The sequence below is a fragment of the Cherax quadricarinatus genome, chromosome 22 (genome assembly GCF_038502225.1).
Source record: "Cherax quadricarinatus isolate ZL_2023a chromosome 22, ASM3850222v1, whole genome shotgun sequence".
In the NCBI taxonomy this organism is placed as follows: Eukaryota; Metazoa; Arthropoda; class Malacostraca; order Decapoda; family Parastacidae; genus Cherax; species Cherax quadricarinatus.
Window position 1 is genome coordinate 25856658 of NC_091313.1, and position 25119 is coordinate 25881776.

At 40.1% G+C, this 25119-nt stretch overlaps 3 protein-coding genes and 1 pseudogene across 3 annotated transcripts; 1 reads left to right on the plus strand and 3 right to left on the minus strand.

Moving 5' to 3' along the window:
* Positions 1–4360, minus strand: part of LOC128689854 (uncharacterized) — a 6792-nt pseudogene extending 2432 nt beyond the window's left edge.
* Positions 4361–4429: 69 nt separating this feature from the next.
* Positions 4430–7732, plus strand: LOC128689642 (neurotrophin 1-like). Its single transcript, XM_053778000.2, has 2 exons — positions 4430–5411; positions 6553–7732. The coding sequence occupies exons 1-2, from the start codon at positions 5337–5339 to the stop codon at positions 7180–7182; spliced, it is 705 nt and encodes a 234-aa protein (XP_053633975.2). The 5' UTR covers positions 4430–5336; the 3' UTR covers positions 7183–7732.
* Positions 7733–9267: 1535 nt separating this feature from the next.
* LOC128689641 (neurotrophin 1-like) lies at positions 9268–11160 on the minus strand. The gene is made up of 2 exons (XM_053777999.2): positions 11037–11160; positions 9268–10197 (listed from the first exon to the last, which is right to left on the minus strand). Exons 1-2 carry the CDS (start codon positions 11052–11054, stop codon positions 9553–9555), a joined length of 663 nt encoding a protein of 220 aa, XP_053633974.1. The 5' UTR covers positions 11055–11160; the 3' UTR covers positions 9268–9552.
* Positions 11161–22292: 11132 nt separating this feature from the next.
* On the minus strand, positions 22293–23665 carry LOC128689640 (uncharacterized). The gene has a single exon (XM_053777998.2). It carries the CDS (start codon positions 23568–23570, stop codon positions 22701–22703), a length of 870 nt encoding a protein of 289 aa, XP_053633973.1. The 5' UTR covers positions 23571–23665; the 3' UTR covers positions 22293–22700.
* Positions 23666–25119: the final 1454 nt, after the last annotated feature.

Below are 25119 nucleotides of genomic sequence, written 5' to 3' on the forward strand. Positions count from 1 at the left end.
CCATTGTTTATACATCTATAAGTGTACATCGCAGTGTATATATATATATATATATATATATATATATATATATATATATATATATATATATATATATATATATATATATAACGTTAGGTGTGTATCCCTAAGTGTATATACACTGATATTTATCTCTCAGTATATTTACACGGAGAGGTGTGTATCTCTAAGTCTATATATATAACGATAAATTACATCAGAGTATATAAGTGAGGAGGTATGTATCCTCATTGTATCTACAACGTGAGGCGTATATCAATCTAAATATCAATGTATTTCATTCTAGATAAATAAAAACCTGTTGTACAGCCGAGAGATCTCTAAAGGTATCCAGATGTTGGACATGTGTCGTATTCATCAGAGTACCGCCATTATTTTACTGTAATTTATTCATTCCCTTTAAGTCTGCGGTTGTAGCTGTGGACCGGGACTTGTTGCAGACGTCTTGGGGTCCACTTTGAGTTGTCTTCCTGAGCTTCCTTGCTATGGCTGTAGTCTAGGGTGTGTTGCGAACCTTTGCAACACACCTAACCCACAGTCAATTTGGAAAAACAAGGGTGTGTTATTTGACTTGTGGAAGATTATTATTTTGAATAAATTAGTGTGTAAGATGGACATGGGTTAGAAAAAATGGCATGTTTACCTGTAACTATAATCCAGAGTGCTGGATACCCTAAATGAGGGATTAAATTATGACTGCATGTACCCTGAGAAATATATACCTGTCAGTGTATATACTCCATGATGACTGAAGGTGACAGATGAAGGGGAATCATTCAGACACAACAAAATACCTTAAAGTGATGAAATCATACAGTGTATCGTCGTTGTACGTGATCACGGTGCCTGAACACGCAATTAGACGTCAGTTGGCCCTGACAATCGACGGAGGTGAGCCGAGAGTGACGATCCATCACTCAACCAATTGAGGTTACGATTAAATCTGCAAGAGCAAACAACGCTGATTTCAGTAACCCATACCTTTTATTCATTGCCGTTACTGCATCGTGTTTGGAGAATGTCTGGCTAGTTCGTTAGGCTTGAAGCCTGTCCAGTACACCAGAATCATTAAGGCTGTAAGTATCTTATGCTCCAATACTGAACAATGCCATAATCCCTGAAAGGGACTTAAGGTACCCTCTCAGCATATATACACTGAGTCATAAACACGTCTGGGTGTATATACACTGACAGAGGTTATTATCACGAAATATTTTGTATGTTATAGACAACGGTATTAAGAGTTTCATTAGAGGTAATATTAGTAAGCAAGGATTCCACATCAAATGAAGTCATAGTGCAATTGTAAAAGAGCCTTTAACAGTGGAAGAGTTAGAAGCAATTGAGAGTTTTCCTTCAACACACTACACACACCCCTGCAGCCACATGTAAGTAAACATGATTCATGATCATAAGACTCGCCCAAGTCAGTGAGGCAGAGTGTACACAGAACGCACCATAGACACACAGTAAAGAAAGCAACGTAATTCGTGCTGCATATCGTTCTCACGTTCGCTCTTGACCTAGAGTCACAGGTGCGGTAATAGCAAATAGAGAGGTTTTTAACTAGTCTCATTACCAGAGGACCGTGTTTGACTTTGGAGAGTGTATAATATGTTGTATTAATTGTTAATAGCGTTGTATAATGTGTTGCTTTGATTGTATAGTACACGGTGTTGGCTAGTGTATCATGACGAGTAATGGTGAGGATGACGTTGTCAATCAATGAGGGAGGATTTTGTTATTCTAGGCAAGTACTTGAGAGTGAATGTTGTTGTCAGTCCACTCAAGTGAGAGTGTTGCTGTCAGTCCACTCAAATGAGAGAGAATGTTGTCGTCAGTCCACTCAATTGAGAGAGAATGTTGTCGTCAGTCCACTCAAGTGAGAGTGATTGTTGCTGTCAATCCACTCAAGTGAGAGAGAATGTTGTTGTCAATCCACTCAAGTGAGAGAGAATGTTGTTGTCTGTCCGCTCAAGTGAGAGAGGAAGATGATATTAGTCTAGCAAATATGAGTCTTCATTAATTAACCTCATCAGATACACAGTTACCTTCCACCCAACACTCCAGCAATTACCCGAGTTTCTTACACACAGAATATAACATGTCACTGGAATGGAATTCTCTAGTACATTCTTTTTCCTGAATGTGAACCACAACAGTCTGCTAATTCACGGGTACTTATTTTAGATCTAGGTGGATAAGGGCAGTAGAGGTGTAAGGGAACTTGCCTATATGTTTCTCCGTGCCAGGGAATCAAATCCGGGACCTTGCGAGTGGGAGTCGAACGCCCTCACCAGATGAAAGGAAGGTAAAGAGATTATGACTGGAGGGGATGGGGGAAAAGAATTGATGTAGAGGAGAGAATGATGTAGAATGTAAGTGATGGAGCCGTGTGGTCACCAGCGTGGTCACCACACCTCCCTCTTACATAATTCTCCTCTGTATCACACACACACACACACACACACACACACACACACACACACACACACACACACACACACACACACACACACACCTAATATACACATGACTGTCTGAGAATATCTTCTCTTTAGCAGGTGTGCCTGGTCAATCAGGTAACTGCTTCTGCGGTAAAGAGGCTCCTACATAGTCATCACAGTCGGGCTTATACATCACAGCCTGAAGGAACTCGTCTAGTTATCCATCGAAGACCTCTGCATCAGTTTGGGAAATATTTCTTGTATCACCTGATAGGTACTTGTGCCTCCTCCCATGGGAGACTTAGGTCTCAGACACTCCCTAAAGAGGGAGCCAAGGCCGGGCCACCACTTGGAAAAGGTCCGGGCCGGGAGAATACCTGCGAATCTTTAATAATAATAATAATCACCTGACAGTAAGTTGAAGAGTCTTGAACTATGAATATTGATACATTGATGTCTTATTATTCCTTTGGCACTCCTAGTTCTTTGAATAGCTCCAAACAACTCTGATGTTTCATTGATTCTTTGGGGCAAAAACAAATCATCCTCTGAAACCGTCTCTGGTCTATATAATCTCCTCACTGATTTGTCATCTCTCAGTTGGTGAGGTTTACATTGACCCAACGTTATGCTTTCCTCTTCTTGGCTACGTGTTTTATGTTTCCTAAATGATAGGTCATTTTGTAGTATCATTCATGTGTTTATTACTTTTTCTTGTCATTTTATGGTGGTTAACGCTCTCGCTTCACACGGTGAGGGCCTGGGTTCGATTCCCAGCCAGAGTAGAAACATTGGACGTGTTTCTTTCCACCTGTTGTCTATGTTCCCCATCAGTAAAATGGGTACCTGGGTGTTAGTCGACTGGTGTGGGTCGCATCCTGGGACACTGACCTAAAGAGGCCTGGTCACAGACCGGGCCGCGGGGGCGTTGACCCCCGGAACTCTCTCCAGATAAACTCCAGATAAACCAAGGCAGGTTGATTTTAATGAGTGAAAATAAATTCATCATTGGCCGTCTCCCACCGAGTCAGAGTGGATTATCAAAAACAAAGAAACACTTTCACCATCATTCACACTATCACTGTCTTTGCAGAGGCGCTCAGACACGACAGTTTAGGTGTCACTCTAAACAGCAAATATCCCAAACCCCTCATTTAAAGTGCAGGCATTGTACTTCCCTCCTCCAGGACTCAAGTCCGGCTAACCGCTTTCCCTGAATCTCTTCACGACATATTTCCCTGCTCACACTCCAAAGCTTGTCAAGTCCCAAAAACCATTCGTTTCCACTCTCTCCTATCTAACACGTTCACACATGTATTCTGTAAGTCCAAGCCCCTTGCACACAAAACCTCCTTTACCCTCTCCCTCCATCTTTTCCTAGGACATGTCCTACCCCTCCTTCCCTCCACTACAGATTTATACACCCGCCAAGTCATCCTATTTTGCTTCTTCCTCTCTAATTGGCAAAACCACCTTAACAACCCCTCGTCAGCCCTCTGAATAATAATTTTAGTAATTCCACAACTCCTAATTTCCACACTACGAATTGTCTACATAATATTTACGCCACACATTGCCCTTAGACACGATATCTCCACTGTCTCAAGCCTCCTTCTCACTACAACATTCACAGCCAATGCTTCACATCCATATAAGAGTGTTGGTACCATTATATTCTCATACATTCCTTTCTTTGCCTCCATGGATAATGATCTTTGTTTCCACAGATACCTCAGTGCACCACCCACCTTTTTTCCTTCATCATTTCTATGGTTTACCTCGTCTTTCATAAACCCATCCGCCGACAAATCTGCTCCCATATATCTGAACACATTCGTTCCTTCCAACCTGATATCCAATTTTTCGTTGCCTAACTCGTTTGATTCCCTCATCACCTTATGCAAGTTTTTTTTTTTTTCATTTTTCCGTTCCATGAATCTGAGAATATCATATATGGCAAATGTAATATTTTTAAGTAGCGTTTGACTTACAAAATATTAAGAGAATATTGACGAAGCACACACTTGTGTATCTCTGAAACTGTTAATGTTGCGAACTCTTGAGTAGAGGAGGATATTTAAGAGTTGGACTTAAGACACTTCACTTACTGTTAAGAAAGTGTAAATGACACACATTATGTCATCCTTTTTATGACCGCCCTTGATTAAGGAGAGGGCTCTTGATCAAAGGAACTGGATCTCTCGCTCTTTTCCTTCGATCGACACTGGTGACCTCTCATCTCCACGTGTCATAGTTTTTTAATGTTTCATTATGTTTCACAGATTTTTTATCATATTTCCTTAGGTTCTTTATTAGTAATAAAACTAATGACTCACTGTTTTTGTTTATATGTTTGTCTGTGTTTACGAGGTTTGCGTGAGAGTTCTTGCGGGTGAAGTCAGTAACAAAGATTTTTTTTTATTGTAATCAGGAGCAGAGGCATCAAAATGCGAGTCAGCGCAGTGCCTTTTAGCTTAAGTTCCTAATCATCACCTAACAAGCTCATACATCACTCAAGGTCAAACATCACCCAACGAAGTTATTCGTCACCCCATGAGGCCAAGCATCACCAAACGAGGTCAGTGACTATTTAACAAGGTCAAAAAGGTCATATCAACATCTCTGTGTACCATTGGCCTATTGTTCCAACACTAAATTGAAGTGTTATTACTTGCCCTCTATATAGTAGCCATCACCACTCCCCCGTATTAAACACTTGACAAAGTTACTCTGACGCCCAAGCAAGCTTCACTCAAGAGTATTTAGACAAAATTAATAACGCAATGAACATTTTAAGGGCCAATCCAAAAACCAAAGTTTTACCTTGACAGCAGATGCTGTTATTTTGGGTGGTGAGAGGGACTTGTAATGTGTGTGTATATAAGTGACCGAGTCAGCCACACCAGACACACACACACGGTGATGACAGCCATACGACCCTCGGTGAGCAAGTTGCTGAGGCTGTGTATTAAATTCTTGAGCGAAGACACTTGCGAGCAGTTCAGGATATTCATTAAAGACAGCGTTCTGCCAAGAGCGGCTTTATCAGTCCTGACTTCATCAGTCCTGGCTTTATTAATCTTGGCTTCATCAGTCCTGGTTTCATCAGTCCTGACTTCATCAGTCCTGGTTTCATCAGTCCTGGCTTCATCAGTCCTGACTTCATCAGTCCTGACTTCATCAGTCCTGGCTTCATCAGTCCTGGCTTCATCAGTCCTGGCTTCATCAGTCCTGGCTTCACCAGGGCTAATAAAGCCGGGACTGACCTGTACACAAGTGTACTTTTCCAAAGTTTCTTGGTATCATCATTCCATTTACAACCCGTGAATTAGATTCACGGGAAAGCGCTTAAACCGTGAGGGGTCATACAAGTGCCTGGGAAATGGAGACTTGATTTAGGGAAGAAGAAGAAGAAGGTAACTGCAATTCCTTGGATCAAGATCCCTTCACTACCACGAAGTACACTTCTTGAAGGGTGGAGATGTCAAGTGTAATATCCCTGAGACTCAGCTGACCTTTCACCTTCAGCACCTGAACTCTTCAACATTTAGCGCTCTATTTGAATGTAATCATTAATAATTCCATCTGAACTACTTCTTCCACAGCTCTTCTCTTTCATTTCAGTTTGTCAAGTTCATTACTCTTAGAACTTTTGCTCGTATTTCAGTTCACTGACTTTTTAGTGTTATTTGATTAGGTGTGAGTTCCATGTTGGAGCTGCGTACTCTTTGATAGGAAGTTACTTTCATTTATTATTATTATTATTATTATTATTATTATTATTATTATTATTATTATTATTATTATTATTATTATTATTATTATTATTATTATTATTATTGTTATATTTAAAAAGAAGTGCTATATTAGTATGGGCCATACAACGTTAGGTAGTGTCGAGTGTGTTAAGCGTTCTTTTTAATTAGGTCCATGAAGAAAATTTGTAAATTTAATAGACCCTGAAGGCATTTCTTTAATTTGCTACAACCTGATTTGCTAGTCTTACGGTTACATCCTCACACATTCCGTCTCACTTAACAATCTTGTCGACTTTCATATGGTAATATTTGTGTTTCTACCGCAGCTACTCCTGATGGGGGTGATCGTTGCCCTTGCCGACCCACGCCACCAAGCTCCCTACCACCCTCCAACATCCTCCAACAACAATCACGATCCTGGTGTCCCGATCTGCGCCTCCATCACCAACAAGACCTGGTGCCTGGAGGACTCCGAGTACCCAACCTACGATATCAAGCATGCCCTGGAGAACCACTACCAGAAGGTGCTCGATTTATACACCGATGTGGCTGATCTCAACACCCAGCTCTCCGTGGAGGGTCCCAAGATTCTGCCAGAGGAGACTTATCTCTGTCCATCAGAGACTTCCTACGTCAAGCCTCTGAGGGCTCAGAACTCCCTCGGGAAATGGCGCTTCATCGTGAATGACATTGAGATTCACTATGAGAGACTTACACAAACCACCCATATCGAAGAGTGTCTCACGTCTGGCAGTGTTTGTCCTCTGTTGCCCGTGTGCTACGAGTCTAAATGTCTGCAGAAGTCCATCTATCATCGCTTCCTCGTCTACGACCCCTATGATAAGTACTTTCCCTTCGCTGTTGATAACTTCAAGCTGCCCTCCAGCTGCGCCTGTCTCCTGGACGCCTACACCATTAACCATTTAGACCAGTACTCTTCTATGTATCTGAAATGAAAACCTTCTTTTCGAATTTACCTGTGGTTCCTGGTGTTTCGCTGTGGTCCCCGATGGTTTCTTGTGGTCTTCGGTTTCTGCGGTCCCTGCAGCAGCACCACGACTGAGGCAACCTCTGCCGTAAAGCAACAGCACGTTACGTAAAGATAAGTTGCAGAGTGATCCCCGGTGGTTCCTTATGTTCCCCGGTTTCTGTCTACCTGGCTTGGAATCTACCTGGAAGGTATTCTGGGGATCAACGCCCCTGCGGCCCGGCCCACGACCAGGTCTCCTGGAGGATCAGGGCCTGATCAACCAGCCTGTTACTGCTGGCCGCACGTAGTCCAACGTACGAATCACAGCCCGGGTGATCCGGCACTGACTTTAAGTATCTGTCCAGCTCCCTCTTGAAAGCACCCAGGGGCCTATTGGTAATTCCCCTTATGCCTGGTGGGAGGCTGTTGAACAGTCTTGGACCCCGGACACTTATTGTGTTTTCTCTTAGTGTACTAATGGTACCTCTACTATTCATTGGGAGTATTTTGCACTGCCTGCCCAGTCTTTTACTTTCGTAGGGAGTGATTTCTGTGTGCAGATTCGGGACCATTCCTTCTAGGATTTTCCATGTGTGGTCCTTGCAGCCGCTCCGCGACTGTTGCAACACCTGCAGTAAAGCAACAGCTCGACGTTACGTAAAGAAAGCAGTTCTCTAGACACTTTGTCATAAGTTAGTTTCCTCAGAAGCACAGTTGTGTAAGCGTTTAATGTCATCACTCCAATTAAACTACTTGTTGCGTCCAAGTTATTTTTACATTAACATAAATTCAATATAATGGCGCCGTGAGAGACTCAGTTTTTCACGTACAGTAACATGTTTAATTTTTTTCAGAAATATTGTGTTAATTCTAATATTAAAAATGAAACTAACGCTTAAGATGGAGAAGCGTTAAAAAGTATTGGTAATGAAAACCACTAATTCTTCTACCAGCACCGGCTGAATAACCCACAAGGGTTTAGCTCGTCATGGGAAATAAAACACGATGTACGATGTGATCCAATCCTCAAATTCCTTGATGTTTAACATAATTATATTACACATGTCCAGGGCAGTCAGCGTGTCCAAATTTTTTGTACTGATGATGGCTGGTCTGGCGACCGTTGCCGGTATTTTTAAGACGAGAAAATTATTATGTAATATCGTAAATAAAATACTCAGGTGGTATAAAACACTCACGACGATGGATTATCCCAACCAGCAACTTTTCGCTGGCAATTATTTGACACCGTTTCGCTGAGTCTTTTTCAGCAGTCAGAGTTCGGACGCTGTCCTCAGCCACGACACCTGGGTCCCTGCCTGGGGATGTGAAGAGAACACATATCAAGGAGCAAGCTTTTATTGAGACCATATTTCACTTTGTGTGGCAAAGCGAAACGTTGTCGTGGTAAAAACTTACGCTGCAACCTATCTCTTCCCCTACCCCCCCCCCCCCGTTACACAATACTCAAATAACCCAGGCATAAGAGAATGAACTGTCTGCAGTGCAACATTTAGACGGAAGCCCAGGTGCTCCGAAGATCCCATTACCCCTCCTGGTGCTTTCAGGATCCCACTCCCAGTACTCTTCCTGGTGCTTGCAGAATACTAGTACTTCTCCTGCTGCTCCCAGGATCCTAGTACCCCCCTCTACGAGATTCTCCAACCCACACAGCTACGAGAAGATCCTCTCCTGTGCTGGCATTCATAGGTCATCACCCACAGACTAACTGGTCGCGGCTGCAAATTTCGCTTTCCCAACACGAATAAAATAAAAATAATACTGAGAACAGTAACAATAAATAATAATAATAATAATTAATAATAATAATAATAATAATAATAATAATAATAATAATAATAATAATAATAATAATAATAATAATAATAATAATAATAATAATAATAATAATAATAGGATTTTTATTGCCAGTATTTTTAAACATTTCTTGAGTGCGTAAAAAGTTTATTAACAATGAATACAACAACTACTAAAAATACAGAAAATTATTTAAAAATCTCATTTAGAAATATAACCGAGATAAGAATTATACTGCATGAGATATCACGATGAACAACTTTGCAAAAGATAACCAGTGCAACAAATTGAGGTAAGCCATGTATAAAACCAGCAAATCAAAATTTATAATAAAATATAAAATATATATAAGATGACCAGAGAACTGCTTTCTTTACCTCTACCACTGATACGTTGTACCAGGGATGGTGACTTACACCGGATACCATCAGTGGTTCATTTTAGTTGTACAGAGGGTAAAAGATTCAGGATTTATAGGGAATTTTTTGACACAAGCTTCATATTCTTTTGTTGATAGTGATAAGTCTTATGGCAGGTTTTATTTGCGGATAATGAAGGCTCCCAGAAGACAGTTGCAGCTGGCGGGCAGCTTGAATGTCTCGATGGCGAAGGGAAAGTACTGATCATAGGGATCGTAGACGAGGAAGCGGTGGTAGATAGACTTCTGCAGACACTTGGACTCGTAGCACACTGGCACCAGAGGGCAGGAGTCGCCAGGCTTCAGGCACTCCTCAGTTCGGGTCGTCTGAGTGTAGGTCTTATAATCAATCTTGATGTTATTAACGATGACGCGCCACTTGCCTTCGGTGTTCTGGGCTCGCAGAGGCCTGACGTAGGCGGTCTCTGAGGGACAGAGGTATGTTTCATCCTCCAGGGTCTTCAGATGATCAACCGAGAGTTCGGTGTTAAGATCAGCCACGTCAGCATAGAGGCTAAGAAACTTTGGTAAGTGAGCTGTAATAGCTGCTTTGATCTCATAAGTTGGGTACTCTGAGTCCTCCAAGCACCAGGGCCTCTTGGTATTGGCGGCGCAGGTGGGTGTAGGATAATCAGAGTGTGGATGATAGGTAGGGTGCGAGGGATAAGTTGGAGGGCGAGGATGTCTGGCTCCCGCATAGCTGACATGAGAGGTAACGTGGGATGTCACTTCAGCCATGGCCACAGTTAAGGCTGAGAGTATTAACTGAAACACCAATAGTATAATAACAGTTATATGATAAAACAAAAAACTATAATATATAGGAATTTGTTGAAATGCTGCAGTTCACGTGAACATGAAGGTTCTAAGGGAACCTACCACATGACTTAATATATGACAATAAAGTCTGTAAAACTAGTGAGTTAGTAACATGTAAAGACCTCCTTAATTATGGAGAGTTAACACAACTCTTCATAATACATGTTGGTTTATTTATCAGGAAATGTTATGTGACACATCTTTATCAAATAGATGAGTCGTTGAGTGGTGCTAGAACTATGGCAAGGAGGGGTAGCAAATTCCCTTATTTGTGAGCCAAGTCAGCAGAAACCACATACTGCTTTTTTAATAGTGTGTATGTTAAAAATGCAAGAAAAGCTTCACACATATAGAACCTAAGTGTTCTCCAGAAAAAGTCAGACTTGTCTGGCTGATACAACTAAGTCTTCACATTGTGGTTATGACAATAACGAAACTTCTGCTGTCAAGTTGCTGTTGCTGTACTTAACTTAACAGGATCAGGTGGAGACCTTCACTGATTGGTGATAAGCACCTACGTTCCTAATGTCCTAAGCTTCTGCTACTGTTTCTGCTACTGCGAGGGTTTACCAGGGATTAGTACTTATGTTGTTTTTGAGTTTACTATAATAAGTTATTGCCCTTGTTTCTAAGTTCACTGTAACACGTAAGGTCCCTCATGGACTTTACGTGTCGCTGACAACCTAAGTTGCAGCTACTGTTCTTTAAGTTCACTATGACAAGCTGGGGTCCCCCAAGATTCAGTACTAAATCCACTACTGTCGCTACCGCCCCAGTTCACTCACCAGAGATCTCATCGTCATGTCTTCAGGCAGACCGTTCGTGACTTTCCTGGGTGCTGAGAGTGAGTGTGGTAGCCAGAAGGAAGACTCACCTATTTATACCCAGCTCAGACACGACGTTCACCGCCACACCTGTTAACAACCCGATATAGCTGTGGTGAGTAACACTTGTCGCCGCCTCCCACTCCAGGTGCCTACAGGCGTTCTCGAAGGAGTTAGTATCTGATGGTATCTCTTACCCACACACACACACACACACACACAACAAAATTATTAATTAAAAGAGGAGGTTGTAATGCTGCAGCTATTGGGAATGATAACAAATATATAATGAAATAATTATGAGTGAAGACGGGACACCAGAACCTTAGTTCTGCTCCTGTTTACCTGGAGTTTACCTGGAGAGAGTTTCGGGGGTCAACGCCCCCGCGGCCCGGTCTGTGACCAGGCCTCCTGGTGGATCAGCGCCTGATCAACCAGGCTGTTGCTGCTGGCTGCACGCAAACCAACGTACGAGCCACAGCCCGGCTGATCAGGAACTGCCTTTAGGTGCTTGTCCAGTGCCAGCTTGAAGACTGCCAGGGGTCTGTTGGTAATCCCCCTTATGTGTGCTGGGAGGCAGTTGAACAGTCTCGGTCCCCTGACACTTATTGTATGGTCTCTTAACGTGCTAGTGACACCCCTGCTTTTCATTGGGGGGATGGTGCATCGTCTGCCAAGTCTTTTGCTTTCGTAGTGAGTGATTTTCGTGTGCAAGTTCGGTACTAGTCCCTCTAGGATTTTCCAGGTGTATATAATCATGTATCTCTCCCTCCTGCGTTCCAGGGAATACAGGTTTAGAAACCTCAAGCGCTCCCAGTAATTGAGGTGTTTTATCTCCGTTATGCGCGCCGTGAAAGTTCTCTGTACATTTTCTAGGTCGGCAATTTCACCTGCCTTGAAAGGTGCTGTTAGAGTGCAGCAATATTCCAGCCTAGATAGAACAAGTGACCTGAAGAGTGTCATCATGGGCTTGGCCTCCCTAGTTTTGAAGGTTCTCATTATCCATCCTGTCATTTTTCTAGCAGATGCGATTGATACAATGTTATGGTCCTTGAAGGTGAGATCCTCCGACATAATCACTCCCAGGTCTTTGACGTTGGTGTTTCGCTCTATTTTGTGGCCAGAATTTGTTTTGTACTCTGATGAAGATTTAATTTCCTCATGTTTACCATATCTGAGTAATTGAAATTTCTCATCGTTGAACTTCATATTGTTTTCTGCAGCCCACTGAAAGATTTGGTTGATGTCCGCCTGGAGCCTTGCAGTGTCTGCAATGGAAGACACTGTCATGCAGATTCGGGTGTCATCTGCAAAGGAAGACACGGTGCTGTGGCTGACATCCTTGTCTATGTCGGATATGAGGATGAGGAACAAGATGGGAGCTAGTACTGTGCCTTGTGGAACAGAGCTTTTCACCGTAGCTGCCTCGGACTTTACTCTGTTGACGACTACTCTCTGTGTTCTGTTAGTGAGGAAATTATAGATCCATCGACCAACTTTTCCTGTTATTCCTTTAGCGCGCATTTTGTGCGCTATTACGCCATGGTCACACTTGTCGAAGGCTTTTGCAAAGTCTGTATATATTACATCTGCATTCTTTTTGTCTTCTAGTGCATTTAGGACCTTGTCGTAGTGATCCAGTAGTTGAGACAGACAGGAGCGACCTGTTCTAAACCCATGTTGCCCTGGGTTGTGTAACTGATGGGTTTCTAGATGGGTGGTGATCTTGCTTCTTAGGACCCTTTCAAAGATTTTTATGATATGGGATGTTAGTGCTATTGGTCTGTAGTTCTTTGCTGTTGCTTTACTGCCCCCTTTGTGGAGTGGGGCTATGTCTGTTGTTTTTAGTAACTGAGGGACGACCCCCGTGTCCATGCTCCCTCTCCATAGGATGGAAAAGGCTCGTGATAGGGGCTTCTTGCAGTTCTTGATGAACACAGAGTTCCATGAGTCTGGCCCTGGGGCAGAGTGCATGGGCATGTCATTTATCGCCTGTTCGAAGTCATTTGGCGTCAGGATAACATCGGATAGGCTTGTGTTAATCAAATTTTGTGGCTCTCTCATAAAAAATTCATTTTGATCTTCGACTCTCAGTCTGGTTAGCGGCTTGCTAAAAACTGAGTCATATTGGGACTTGAGTAGCTCACTCATTTCCTTGCTGTCATCTGTGTAGGACCCATCTTGTTTAAGTAGGGGCCCAATACTGGACGTTGTTCTCGATTTTGATTTGGCATAGGAGAAGAAATACTTTGGGTTTCTTTCGATTTCATTTATGGCTTTTAGTTCTTCCCGCGATTCCTGACTCCTAAAGGATTCTTTTAGCTTAAGTTCGATGCTTGCTATTTCTCTGACCAGTGTCTCCCTGCGCATTTCTGATATATTGACCTCTTTTAGCCGCTCTGTTATTCTTTTCCGTCGCCTGTAAAGGGAGCGCCTGTCTCTTTCTATTTTACATCTACTCCTCCTTTTTCTTAGAGGAATAAGCCTTGTGCATACATCGAGTGCCACCGAGTTAATCTGTTCTAGGCATAAGTTTGGGTCTGTGTTGCTTAGTATATCTTCCCAGCTTATATCGGTTAGGACTTGGTTTACTTGGTCCCACTTTATGTTTTTGTTATTGAAGTTGAATTTGGTGAATGCTCCCTCGTGACTAGTCTCATTTTGTCGGTCTGAGGCTCCACGCATACATGTCTGAACCTCAATTATGTTGTGATCTGAGTATATTGTTTTTGATATGGTGACATTTCTTATCAGATCATCATTGTTAGTGAAGATGAGGTCTAGTGTATTCTCCAGTCTAGTAGGCTCTATTATTTGCTGGTTTAAATTGAATTTTGTGCAGAGATTTAAAAGCTCGTGTGAGTGTGAGTTTTCATCAGAGCTGCCTCCTGGTGTTATTACTGCAACAATATTATTTGCTATATTCCTCCATTTTAGGTGCCTTAAGTTGAAATCCCCCAGGAGCAAGATGTTGGGTGCAGGAGCTGGAAGATTTTCCAGACAGTGGTCAATTTTTAACAGCTGTTCCTGGAATTGCTGGGATGTTGCATCCGGAGGCTTGTAGACTACCACAATGACTAGGTTTTGGTTCTCGACCTTTACTGCTAAAACTTCCACTACGTCATTTGAGGCATTAAGCAGTTCTGTGCAAACAAGTGACTCTGCAATGTACAGGCCAACCCCCCCCTTTTGCCTGTTCACTCTGTCACATCTGTATAGGTTGTAACCTGGGATCCATATTTCGTTGTCCAAGTGATCCTTTATGTGGGTCTCAGTGAAAGCCGCGAACATTGCCTTTGCCTCTGCAAGCAGTCCACGGATGAAAGGTATTTTGTTGTTTATTGCTGGCTTTAGACCCTGTATATTTGCAAAGAAGAATGTTATCGGACTGGTGGTATTGTTGGTACTGGGGGGGGATTTTTTTTCCGGCATTAGTATCTGTATCTGTTGGTTTGGAGTGGAGGCCATCGACTGTGGTTCCACTCCAGGAATGACTGGATTTGGTGTACGATTTCTGCCATTTCCTGCCAGTTTTTTTTCCTTCCTGGCACTAAAAAACCTCTCCCTCTTGAGTGGCTGTGGCTACCCAGGTTTTCCCATGGCCTGGATGTTTTGTATCTTTTTGTCCCCTTTAGATGGTATGCCTGGCAATTTAAGTTATAGCACAGTCTTTCCTGTACTGAAGAGGTACACATTTCAGGGTGAAAAAGCTTACAGGAAGGGAGTTTGCATTTTCCTGTTGTCATATGGGCATGACATTTTCTAGGGTGGTCATAGTTGCATGTCCCATCTGTTTTTCCAGATTTCCCATGCCAGCAGATACCAAGTGCATAGTATGTGCACAGGCTTGGTTTCCGTTTGCCTTGGGTTTCTGTGACTGTATTCCCTGTTGGTGCATGTTTCCCTGTCTTATTCCTATCCTCCCTAGCACCAACAATGGAGCTCCCACCAGTTGTTTTTGGTAATTTATCCTCACTATTGCTATTGGAGTCCTCTTGTTTGCTATTTCCTGCGGTATTTCTGGTTTGCAATATTGGTTTTATCTTATCTTTGACTACACTTGTTTCCCTACTATGGCTCCTGTCCTCTATGAGGTCATTTATATGTATTCCTTCCTGCGTATAATTCCCGACTACCTGGACAAAATCTCCAGCTTCACCATTACTGTCTACCAGGACAGTATCTCCAGCTTCACCATTTCTGTCTCCCAGGACAGCACCTCCAGCTTCCCCATTACTGTCTCCCAGGACAGTATCTCCAGCTTCACCATTACTGTCTCCCAGGACAGCACCTCCAGCTTCACCATTACTGTCTCCCAGGACAGCACCTCCAGCTTCACCATTACTGTCTCCCAGGACAGCACTATCAGCCCTACATTTACTGACTACCAGGACATCACCTCCAGCCTTACAGTTTGTGACTACATGGCCAGTATCAAGGGCAGTACCATTCAGCCCGGACTTTTTATGTTCCCATCTGTTGTAGAAAGCTTCCAGGTTTTCTATGAAAGCAGCTTTGATGTTATCCTCTTTTAATACCCTTGTGATTTTAGTCCACAGATTTTCCTCATTTGGGCATACCCAAAAACACTTCTCTGTTTTAATACTGCTTGTAGCTAGTTCTGGGATATCTGCACAAGGAGCGTGACACCAATTTCCACAAAAATGACAATTTATCCATGTGGTAGCCCGTTTGTTTGACTGACCACAGACTACACACAGCTTCATAATGATTTGAATGGTTGATTTACTGCAAGTCTACTAGCAACCTCTTGAATATTATATTAATAACCTTAAATGAAGCTCTAGCTATTTGTATTTCTGTTTCTAACTCTTTTTGTATATTGGACAGCTTACCGTCACGTTCCTGATTTTTAATGTTTGTGTTTATAAGGGCGCCTACAAACCCATCCGTTTACAGTCTGCTTTATTGTCCAATGAAACTGTTTGAAACCAGTCCCGGGTTCGGACCAGTCAAGGGTTCGGACCAGTCGATCTGCTCTGATCAGTGGGTCACTTATTTAAAACATACTGGTCGGTGATTTGAGCTAACACATGAAGGATCTACTGGAAATTATCTACCCGAGTAATATGTGATTTGACTGATACAAAAGTATAACTTGCGTGTTGAAGAGCCGGTGATATCTGGCAGCTCCTACAATGACGTACAGTCGACCTCTTTGTTTATCAATCGCTGTATCTGGCTTTTCTATTTTTGTTTTTCCGTCTCCACCACAATAAATGCTATATTATCACTATAGTTGACTGGTGCAAATTTTGGAGGAAGGGCGCTTTTTCTGTAGTAATAATTGCTTCTCGTTGTGTATATTCGACCGCTGGTAACTACAGGTTATATGAAATTCACAGTAACGTCTCGTATTTCAAGAAAAGAAAGTTACAAATGATAAAAATAATCATACTCATACACATAGGCAAACAGAAGCTAAGACTCAACGAGAAGATAGGTGAGTACATGTAGGTGGGAACTCGGTTATCGGACTAAGGATCAAGTCTTCAAGTGGTTTTAGCAAACCTAGGTCGAATGTCCCACACAGGTTTATTGCACAGTTGAAAAATGAAAAAGTCGAGCCGAAGGGATACTAGATAAATTTTCTTTGCAAATAAAGTGATAGGTTAATGGAATGGATTAAAGGAGATTGTACAAAAATTATCAAATGGACAGTACAGAAAATGGGACACCAAAAGCATAGCTCTTCTCGTGTAACTGTAAATAGGCAATTACAAATAGGTAATTACACACGCTCGTGCACGTAAGATGGTTGCGTGGTTGACTACGGCAGACGAAACTAGTGAAAGACTGGGTGAAATGATGTGGTGCATCACGGGTCTCACCACAAGCACGACATCCTAGCTTAGACTCTCTAGTGTCAGGCTGACAACACTACACGCATGCTGACTCTTAGTGATTTCAAGGAATCATTATCAACACGAGTCTTAATAACTAAAGGAATCATTATCAACACCATATATATATATATATATATATATATATATATATATATATATATATATATATATATATATATATATATATATATATATATATATATATATATATATATATATATATATATATATATATATATATATATATCAAGGAACTTGATAATGTGAGTAGTCACGAAAGCGCTTGGAATTTCTCTATTCTTTCAGAGTGGTTGTTTTGCATATTCTGAAATCACCTGTTTACTGTGATCTTATTGCATATATATATATATATATATATATATATATATATATATATATATATATATATATATATATATATATATATATATATATATATATATATATATATATATATATATATATATATTTCAACAAGTCGGTCGTCTCCCACCTAGGCAGGGTGACCCAAAGAGAAAGAAACTTCCCAAAAAGAAAATACTTTCATCATTCAACACTTTCACCTCACTCACACATAATCACTGTTTTTGCAGAGGTGCCCAGAATACAACAGTTTAGAAGCATATACGTATAAAAATACACAATATATCTCTCCAAACTGCCAGTATCCCAAACCCCTCCTTTAGAGGTCAGGCATTGTACTTCCCATTTCCAGGACTCAACTCCGGCTATATAAATTAACCGGTTTCCCTGAATCCCTTCACTAAATATTACCCTGCTCACACTCTAACAGATCATCAGGTCCCAAATACCATTTGTCTCCATTCACTTCTATCTAACACACTCACGCATGCTTGCTGGAAGTCCAAACCCCTAGCCCACAAAACCTCCTTTACCCTCTCCCTCCAACCTTTTCGAGGACGACCCCTACCCCGCCTTCCTTCCCCTACAGATTTATACGCTCTCCATGTCATTCTACTTTGATCCATTCTCTCTAAATGACCAAACCACCTTAACAAACCCTCTTCAGCCCTCTTGCTAATACTTTTATTAACTCCACACCTCCTAATTTCCACGCTCCGAATTTTCTGCATAATATTTACACCACACATTGCCCTTAGACAGGACATCTCCACTGCCTCCAACCGTCTCCTCGCTGCAGCATTTACAACCCAAGCTTCACACCCATATAAGAGTGTTGGTAATATATATATATATATATATATATATATATATATATATATATATATATATATATATATATATATATATATATATATATATATATATATATATTCAATAATTGACTTTAAGCGCTAAACCCTACTTTCTCATAAATATAATACCTAATAAACCCGCAGTCCCCTGCGGTTTATTATACAGTAAACAGCACCTGGGGAGGGAGCCTGGTTTGTTCCAAGGAATGGGAGGGGTAGCTCTAATTCTTTGGACCAATGATTACATGTGCGCGGCTCTGGTCGGGGAAAACAAGAGCTCGATCCCAAGGAGAAGGATCCTCAGGGGCTCCATCCTAAGGAGGAAGATCCTCAGGAGTTCGATACTAAGATGGAGGATTAAATTTCATCCTTAAAATAATCAGGAATAAATTTTCCGCTGGTGGCACCACACTTGTCATGCTTAAGGGCATCAGATGTGCACGTTCCCTACGGGTTTAGCGCTTCCCCGTGAATATTAATGTAAAGGTCAAAGACCAATGAGACCTCTGTGTGCCTCAAGGTCAGTAAGATCACCCAGGTCTTGATTCAGACCTTAATTTTTCACAGGTTTTGTTTTGCCCATACGAAATAACACTTCAAACGTAATAAAACGATATGCTAAAAAGTAATAAAACTATATGCTAAAACGTAATAAAACGACATGCTAAAACGTAATATAACGATATGCTAAAACGTAATAAAACTATATGCTAAAACGTAATAAAACGACATGCTAAAACGTAATAAAACGACATGCTAAAACGTAATAAAACGACATGCTAAAAAGTAATAAAACTATATGCTAAAACGTAATAAAACGACATGCTAAAACGTAATATAACGATATGCTAAAACGTAATAAAACGATATGCTAAAACATAATAAAACTATATGCTAAAACGTAATAAAACTATATGCTAAAACGCAATAAAACGACTTGCTAAAACGTAATAAAACGATATGCTAAAACGTAATAAAACTATATGCTAAAACGTAATAAAACTATATGCTAAAACGCAATAAAACGACTTGCTAAAACGTAATAAAACTATATGCTAAAACGTAATAAAACGACATGCTAAAACGTAATATAACGATATGCTAAAACGTAATAAAACTATATGCTAAAACGTAATAAAACGACATGCTAAAACGTAATAAAACGACATGCTAAAACGTAATAAAACGACATGCTAAAAAGTAATAAAACTATATGCTAAAACGTAATAAAACGACATGCTAAAACGTAATATAACGATATGCTAAAACGTAATAAAACGATATGCTAAAACATAATAAAACTATATGCTAAAACGTAATAAAACTATATGCTAAAACGTAATAAAACGACATGCTAAAACGTAATAAAACGATATGCTAAAACGCAATAAAACGACTTGCTAAAACGCAATAAAACGATATGCTAAAACGTAATAAAACTATATGCTAAAACGTAATAAAACTATATGCTAAAACGCAATAAAACGACTTGCTAAAACGTAATAAAACGATATGCTAAAACGTAATAAAACGACATGCTAAAACGTAATAAAACGATATGCTAAAACGTAATAAAACGATATGCTAAAACGTAATAAAACTATATGCTAAAACGTAATAAAACGACATGCTAAAACGTAATAAAACGATATGCTAAAACGTAATAAAACTATATGCTAAAAAGTAATAAAACGACATGTTAAAACGTAATAAAACGACATGTTAAAACGTAATAAAACGATATGCTAAAACGTAATAAAACGACATGCTAAAACGTAATAAAAGATATGCTAAAACGTAATAAAACGACATGCTGAAAACGTAATAAAACGATATGCTAAAACGTAATAAAACGACATGCTAAAACGTAATAAAACGATATGCTAAAACGTAATAAAACGATATGCTAAAACGTAATAAAACGATATGCTAAAACGTAATAAAACAACATACTAAAACGTAATAAAACGATATGCTAAAACGTAATAAAACGATATGCTAAAACGTAATAAAACGATATGCTAAAACGTAATAAAACGACATGCTAAAACGTAATAAAACGACATGCTAAAACGTAATAAAACGATATGGTAAAACGTAATAAAACGACATGCTAAAAAGTAATAAAACGACATGCTAAAACGTAATCAAACGACATACTAAAACGTAATAAAACGATATGCTAAAACGTAATAAAACGATATGCTAAAACGTTTAGTTTTATACACAGGGGCGTACTGCAGACTATTTATAAAAAAAGATAGGTAAAAAGCACGCTTTATTATAACCACGTTTCACTCTAGCGCAAAATGCTGTCGCAATAAAATCTTGCTTTACGCTTGTCTTTGATTTTATGAGAGAAACCAGAGTCAAAACTATGAACAGGAAAACCTGAGCGGTTTCACGTGCTGACACATACATCCTCACATGCTGACACATACATCCTCACATGCTGACACATACATCCTCACATGCTGACACATACATCCTCACATGCTGACACATACATCCTCACATGCTGACACATACATCCTCACATGCTGACACATACATCCTCACATGCTGACACATACATCCTCACATGCTGACACATACATCCTCACATGCTGACACATACATCCTCACATGCTGACACATATATCTTCACGTGCTGACACATACATCCTCACATGCTAACACATACATCTTCACATGCTGACACATACATCCTCACATGCTGACACATACATCCTCACATGCTGACACATACATCTTCACATGCTGACACATACATCTTCACATGCTGACACATACATCCTCACATGCTGACACATACATCCTCACATGCTGACACATACATCCTCACATGCTAACACATACATCTTCACATGCTGACACATACATCCTCACATGCTGACACATACATCCTCACATGCTGACACATACATCCTCACATGCTAACACATACATCTTCACATGCTGACACATACATCCTCACATGCTGACACATACATCCTCACATGCTGACACATCCTCACATGCTAACACATACATCTTCACGTGCTGACACATATATCCTCACATGCTGACACATACATCCTCACATGCTGACACATACATCCTCACATGCTGACACATACATCCTCACATGCTGACACATACATCCTCACATGCTGACACATACATCCTCACATGCTAACACATACATCTTCACGTGCTGGCACATGCATCCTCACATGCTGACACATACATCCTCACATGCTGACACATACATCCTCACATGCTGACACATACATCCTCACATGCTGACACATGCATCCTCACATGCTGACACATACATCCTCACATGCTGACACATACATCCTCACATGCTGACACATACATCCTCACGTGCTGACACATACATCCTCACATGCTGACACATACATCCTCACATGCTGACACATACATCCTCACATGCTGACACATACATCCTCACATGCTGACACATACATCCTCACGTGCTGACACACATCTTCACAATAATTATTCCTCTAAAGATGGGAGTGTAAGCACATTAAAGATCTCAGATTTTCGTGTTTATTATTTTTTTTCATTCTATAGTGTTCTTTTTCATATGTGAAGTCAACCAGTTTATTGTGATTTCTAAGTTTAAGGACTGTCCAGCACACGACGGTTATTAAGACCGCGTGTCAGCTCTTCTCCACAAGTCATCAATATTTTAATCTTTAAAACAAGCGTTAAAAATAAATACCAAGCGTATATATACGCCGACAGACATGCAACGCTCTGTGTACATTTCTCTTCTTTCAGTTTATGTATAAATCATCATTTCGATTTATATATTCGATTTATGTATAAATCTTTTCGATTTATGTATAAATCGTTTCGATTTATGTATAAATCTTTTCGATTTATGTATAAATCTTTTCGATTTATGTATAAATCTTTTCGATTTATGTATAAATCTTTTCGATTTATGTATAAATCTTTTCGATTTATATATAAATCTCTTCGCTTTATGTATAAATCCATAATACGTCGGCACTTTTTATACTGAATTATAATCTGTTTTCTTTTCTCTCAGAAATCTGATCAAGACAATTTATAAATTTATCAACAATAGATAATTCAGCATTGTATTTGTATATTTTATTGTTTTACCAATTACATTAACAAAAACAAAGCAAAATATATAACGAATTGCAACAATATAAACATGAGAGTCAACGACGAACATACATTTTGGTACATAAGGCATTCATACTAATTGAAAAAAATCAACTTCGTTATACTAAAAGCAGTCAGTGAGCCTAAACGAATTAAATCAATGACACACGATTTAATTAAGGCTTCCTCTGTTAGTGTTCTCAGTGTCTACTAGGTTGAAGCCTCAGAAAACATTCCACTGGTCATCTTACATTTTAAAGAGTGAAAGACGATATACTGGAATATTTACTTGAGAAGTGATCCCCAGACGCCGGTGATCAAAGGCATTCAGCTTGGTTGAACGGTCGAAAGACGATATAACTCGGGCATGGTACCATACACGTGAAGTATTTTCAGTAGTCGATGGTGTAGGAGTCCAATAGACAGGCACAGCTGGCAGGCAGCTTGAACGTCTCAATGGCGAAGGGAAAGTACTGATCATAAGGATCGTAGACGAGGAACCGGTGATAAATGGACTTCTGCAGGCAAGTGGAATCGTAACATTCAGGTACTAAGGGACAGTCTTCGCCGGGAGTCAGGCACTCCTCGATGCGGGTTGTTTGGGAGAGAGTCACATAATGAATCTTGATGTGGTTCACGATGACGCGCCACTTGCCCTCGGTGTTCTTGGCTCGCAGAGGCCTGATGTAAGTAGTTTCTGAGGGACAGAGGTACGTCTCCTCCATCAGACCCTTAACGGAGAGTTCGGTGCTGAGATCATCTAAATTAGCATAGAGTGAGAGGACTTTCTCGTAGTGTTGGCCCACAGCGTGTTTGATCTCATAAGTTGGGTACTGGTCATCCTCGATGCACCAGGACTTGGTAGTGTTGGCGGCGCAGGTGGGGACGACGGGACCATGGCCATAGTGTGGTCCCTGATGGTAGGAGGGTCTTCGGTGGAATGAATATGGCACTGGGTTGTAGGTAAGTAGAGACGATTTTGGTGCCTGTGCCACATCCGATTCTTCAGTAGGTGACGATGTTGTGCTACTGTTAGATGTTAATGATGTGCTATTGTCAGCTGTTGTCTCCTGGGAGGATGAGGAGGATGTTGAAAGAGGTGTTGCTGGCTGCTCCGATGGTGATGTAGTCTGGCTGGATGTTGTTGGTGTTGACGATGGTTCTTGAGTTGAGGAAGTCAGGGTGGGGTAACCAGCACCTTTGTAGACGACCCGAGTGTTTACATGTGACGTGCTGGAGGCCGTCGCTATGGCAACACCCATCAGAATTACCTGAAGCAATAAATAAGACTGATAATCAGAGAAGAGGTTATCTTGAGTCACTCAGAAAAGTTAGTCATCTCATTGACTAATTTATAACTCTGAATACTAACGATGTTGATGGCATATTCACTGGTGTATTATATACTTCAATGAATTTAAATCAAATTATGCTTATATATATATATATATATATATATATATATATATATATATATATATATATATATATATATATATATATATATATACATACATATATATATATATATATATATATATATATATATATATATATATATATATATATATATATATATGTGCCGAATATGCAGAACTTGCCATCTTGGCTTAAATAGCAACGCTCATCTTGCCATATAGGACAAGTGAAAATTTGTGTATGCAATAATTTCGTCAAAATCATTCTGAACCTAACGAAAAAAATATATTTCACTGTGTTTGTTTAGTATTAAATTATTGTAAACAAATCTAAAATATATTTAGTTGGGTTAGGCTAAAATAAATTGCTCTTGTTATAATAAGGTTAGGTAAGTTTTCTAAGTTCCTTTTGGTGCAAAATTATAAATTTTTACATCAACATTAATGACAAAAATATATCTTTAAACGTATAAGAGAAAATTTTAGAAAGGACTTAATTTTAAATGAGTTTTTGCTAATTGACCAGTTTTACATATTCGGCACGACATATATATATATATATATATATATATATATATATATATATATATATATATATATATATATATATATATATTCTTGTATTTTACTTCTATAAATATTATTATTGCTACTAATATAAAAAAAATTTACTTTCAGTTTAAAAATACATGAAATTATCGCAGGCTAAGATAGGTATCTGTGCAGTTACAACACAATCGTCAAAAAAATGGTAGACCAAAGTAGCGTAGCAACATAATAATGATTGTTAAGTTGTGATTTTATCACTGCAGATGATAATATCTATTTCCAAAGAAAACAAGTGTGCATAGTATCCTGTGTGAAGATGTGCAGGCAGGTGTTCACCGTGAGGGAGGTTAGAACCATCGTTGCGAGAGCTGGTGGTCTAGGCAGCAGGTGGGAACACACTGCTTGGAATACATCAGTCTCACCTTATATAGTGAAGGCAAATGCTACTCTCACTGCTCCAGTAGAGAGATTATTTTTGGTCCATTTTGGTGGGTGGGGTGATGATAGGGCAGCTGGAAGTGAACTTGGAGATAGTTGGCAGGGTCTTGGAGACAGCTGGTAGGGGTAATAGAGGCAGCTAAGAGAAGTGATCCTTTCTTTTATTAAGTGGAGTGGACAATTATCGTTCACTTGATAAGCAATCACCCAGTGGTTGCTTATCGAATGAACGATCATACATTTCATCGACAAAGACGCGAATCAGCAGGTTCTCTCCAGTTTCCTGACAAACATCTTGTTACAGTTCCCTTGATATCGGTGAAATCTTATTACAAGGGACCTGATTATCCTTCCCTTCCTTAGTTCAAACCTGAATCCTTCCCATTACCTAAGGCCTATATGATCC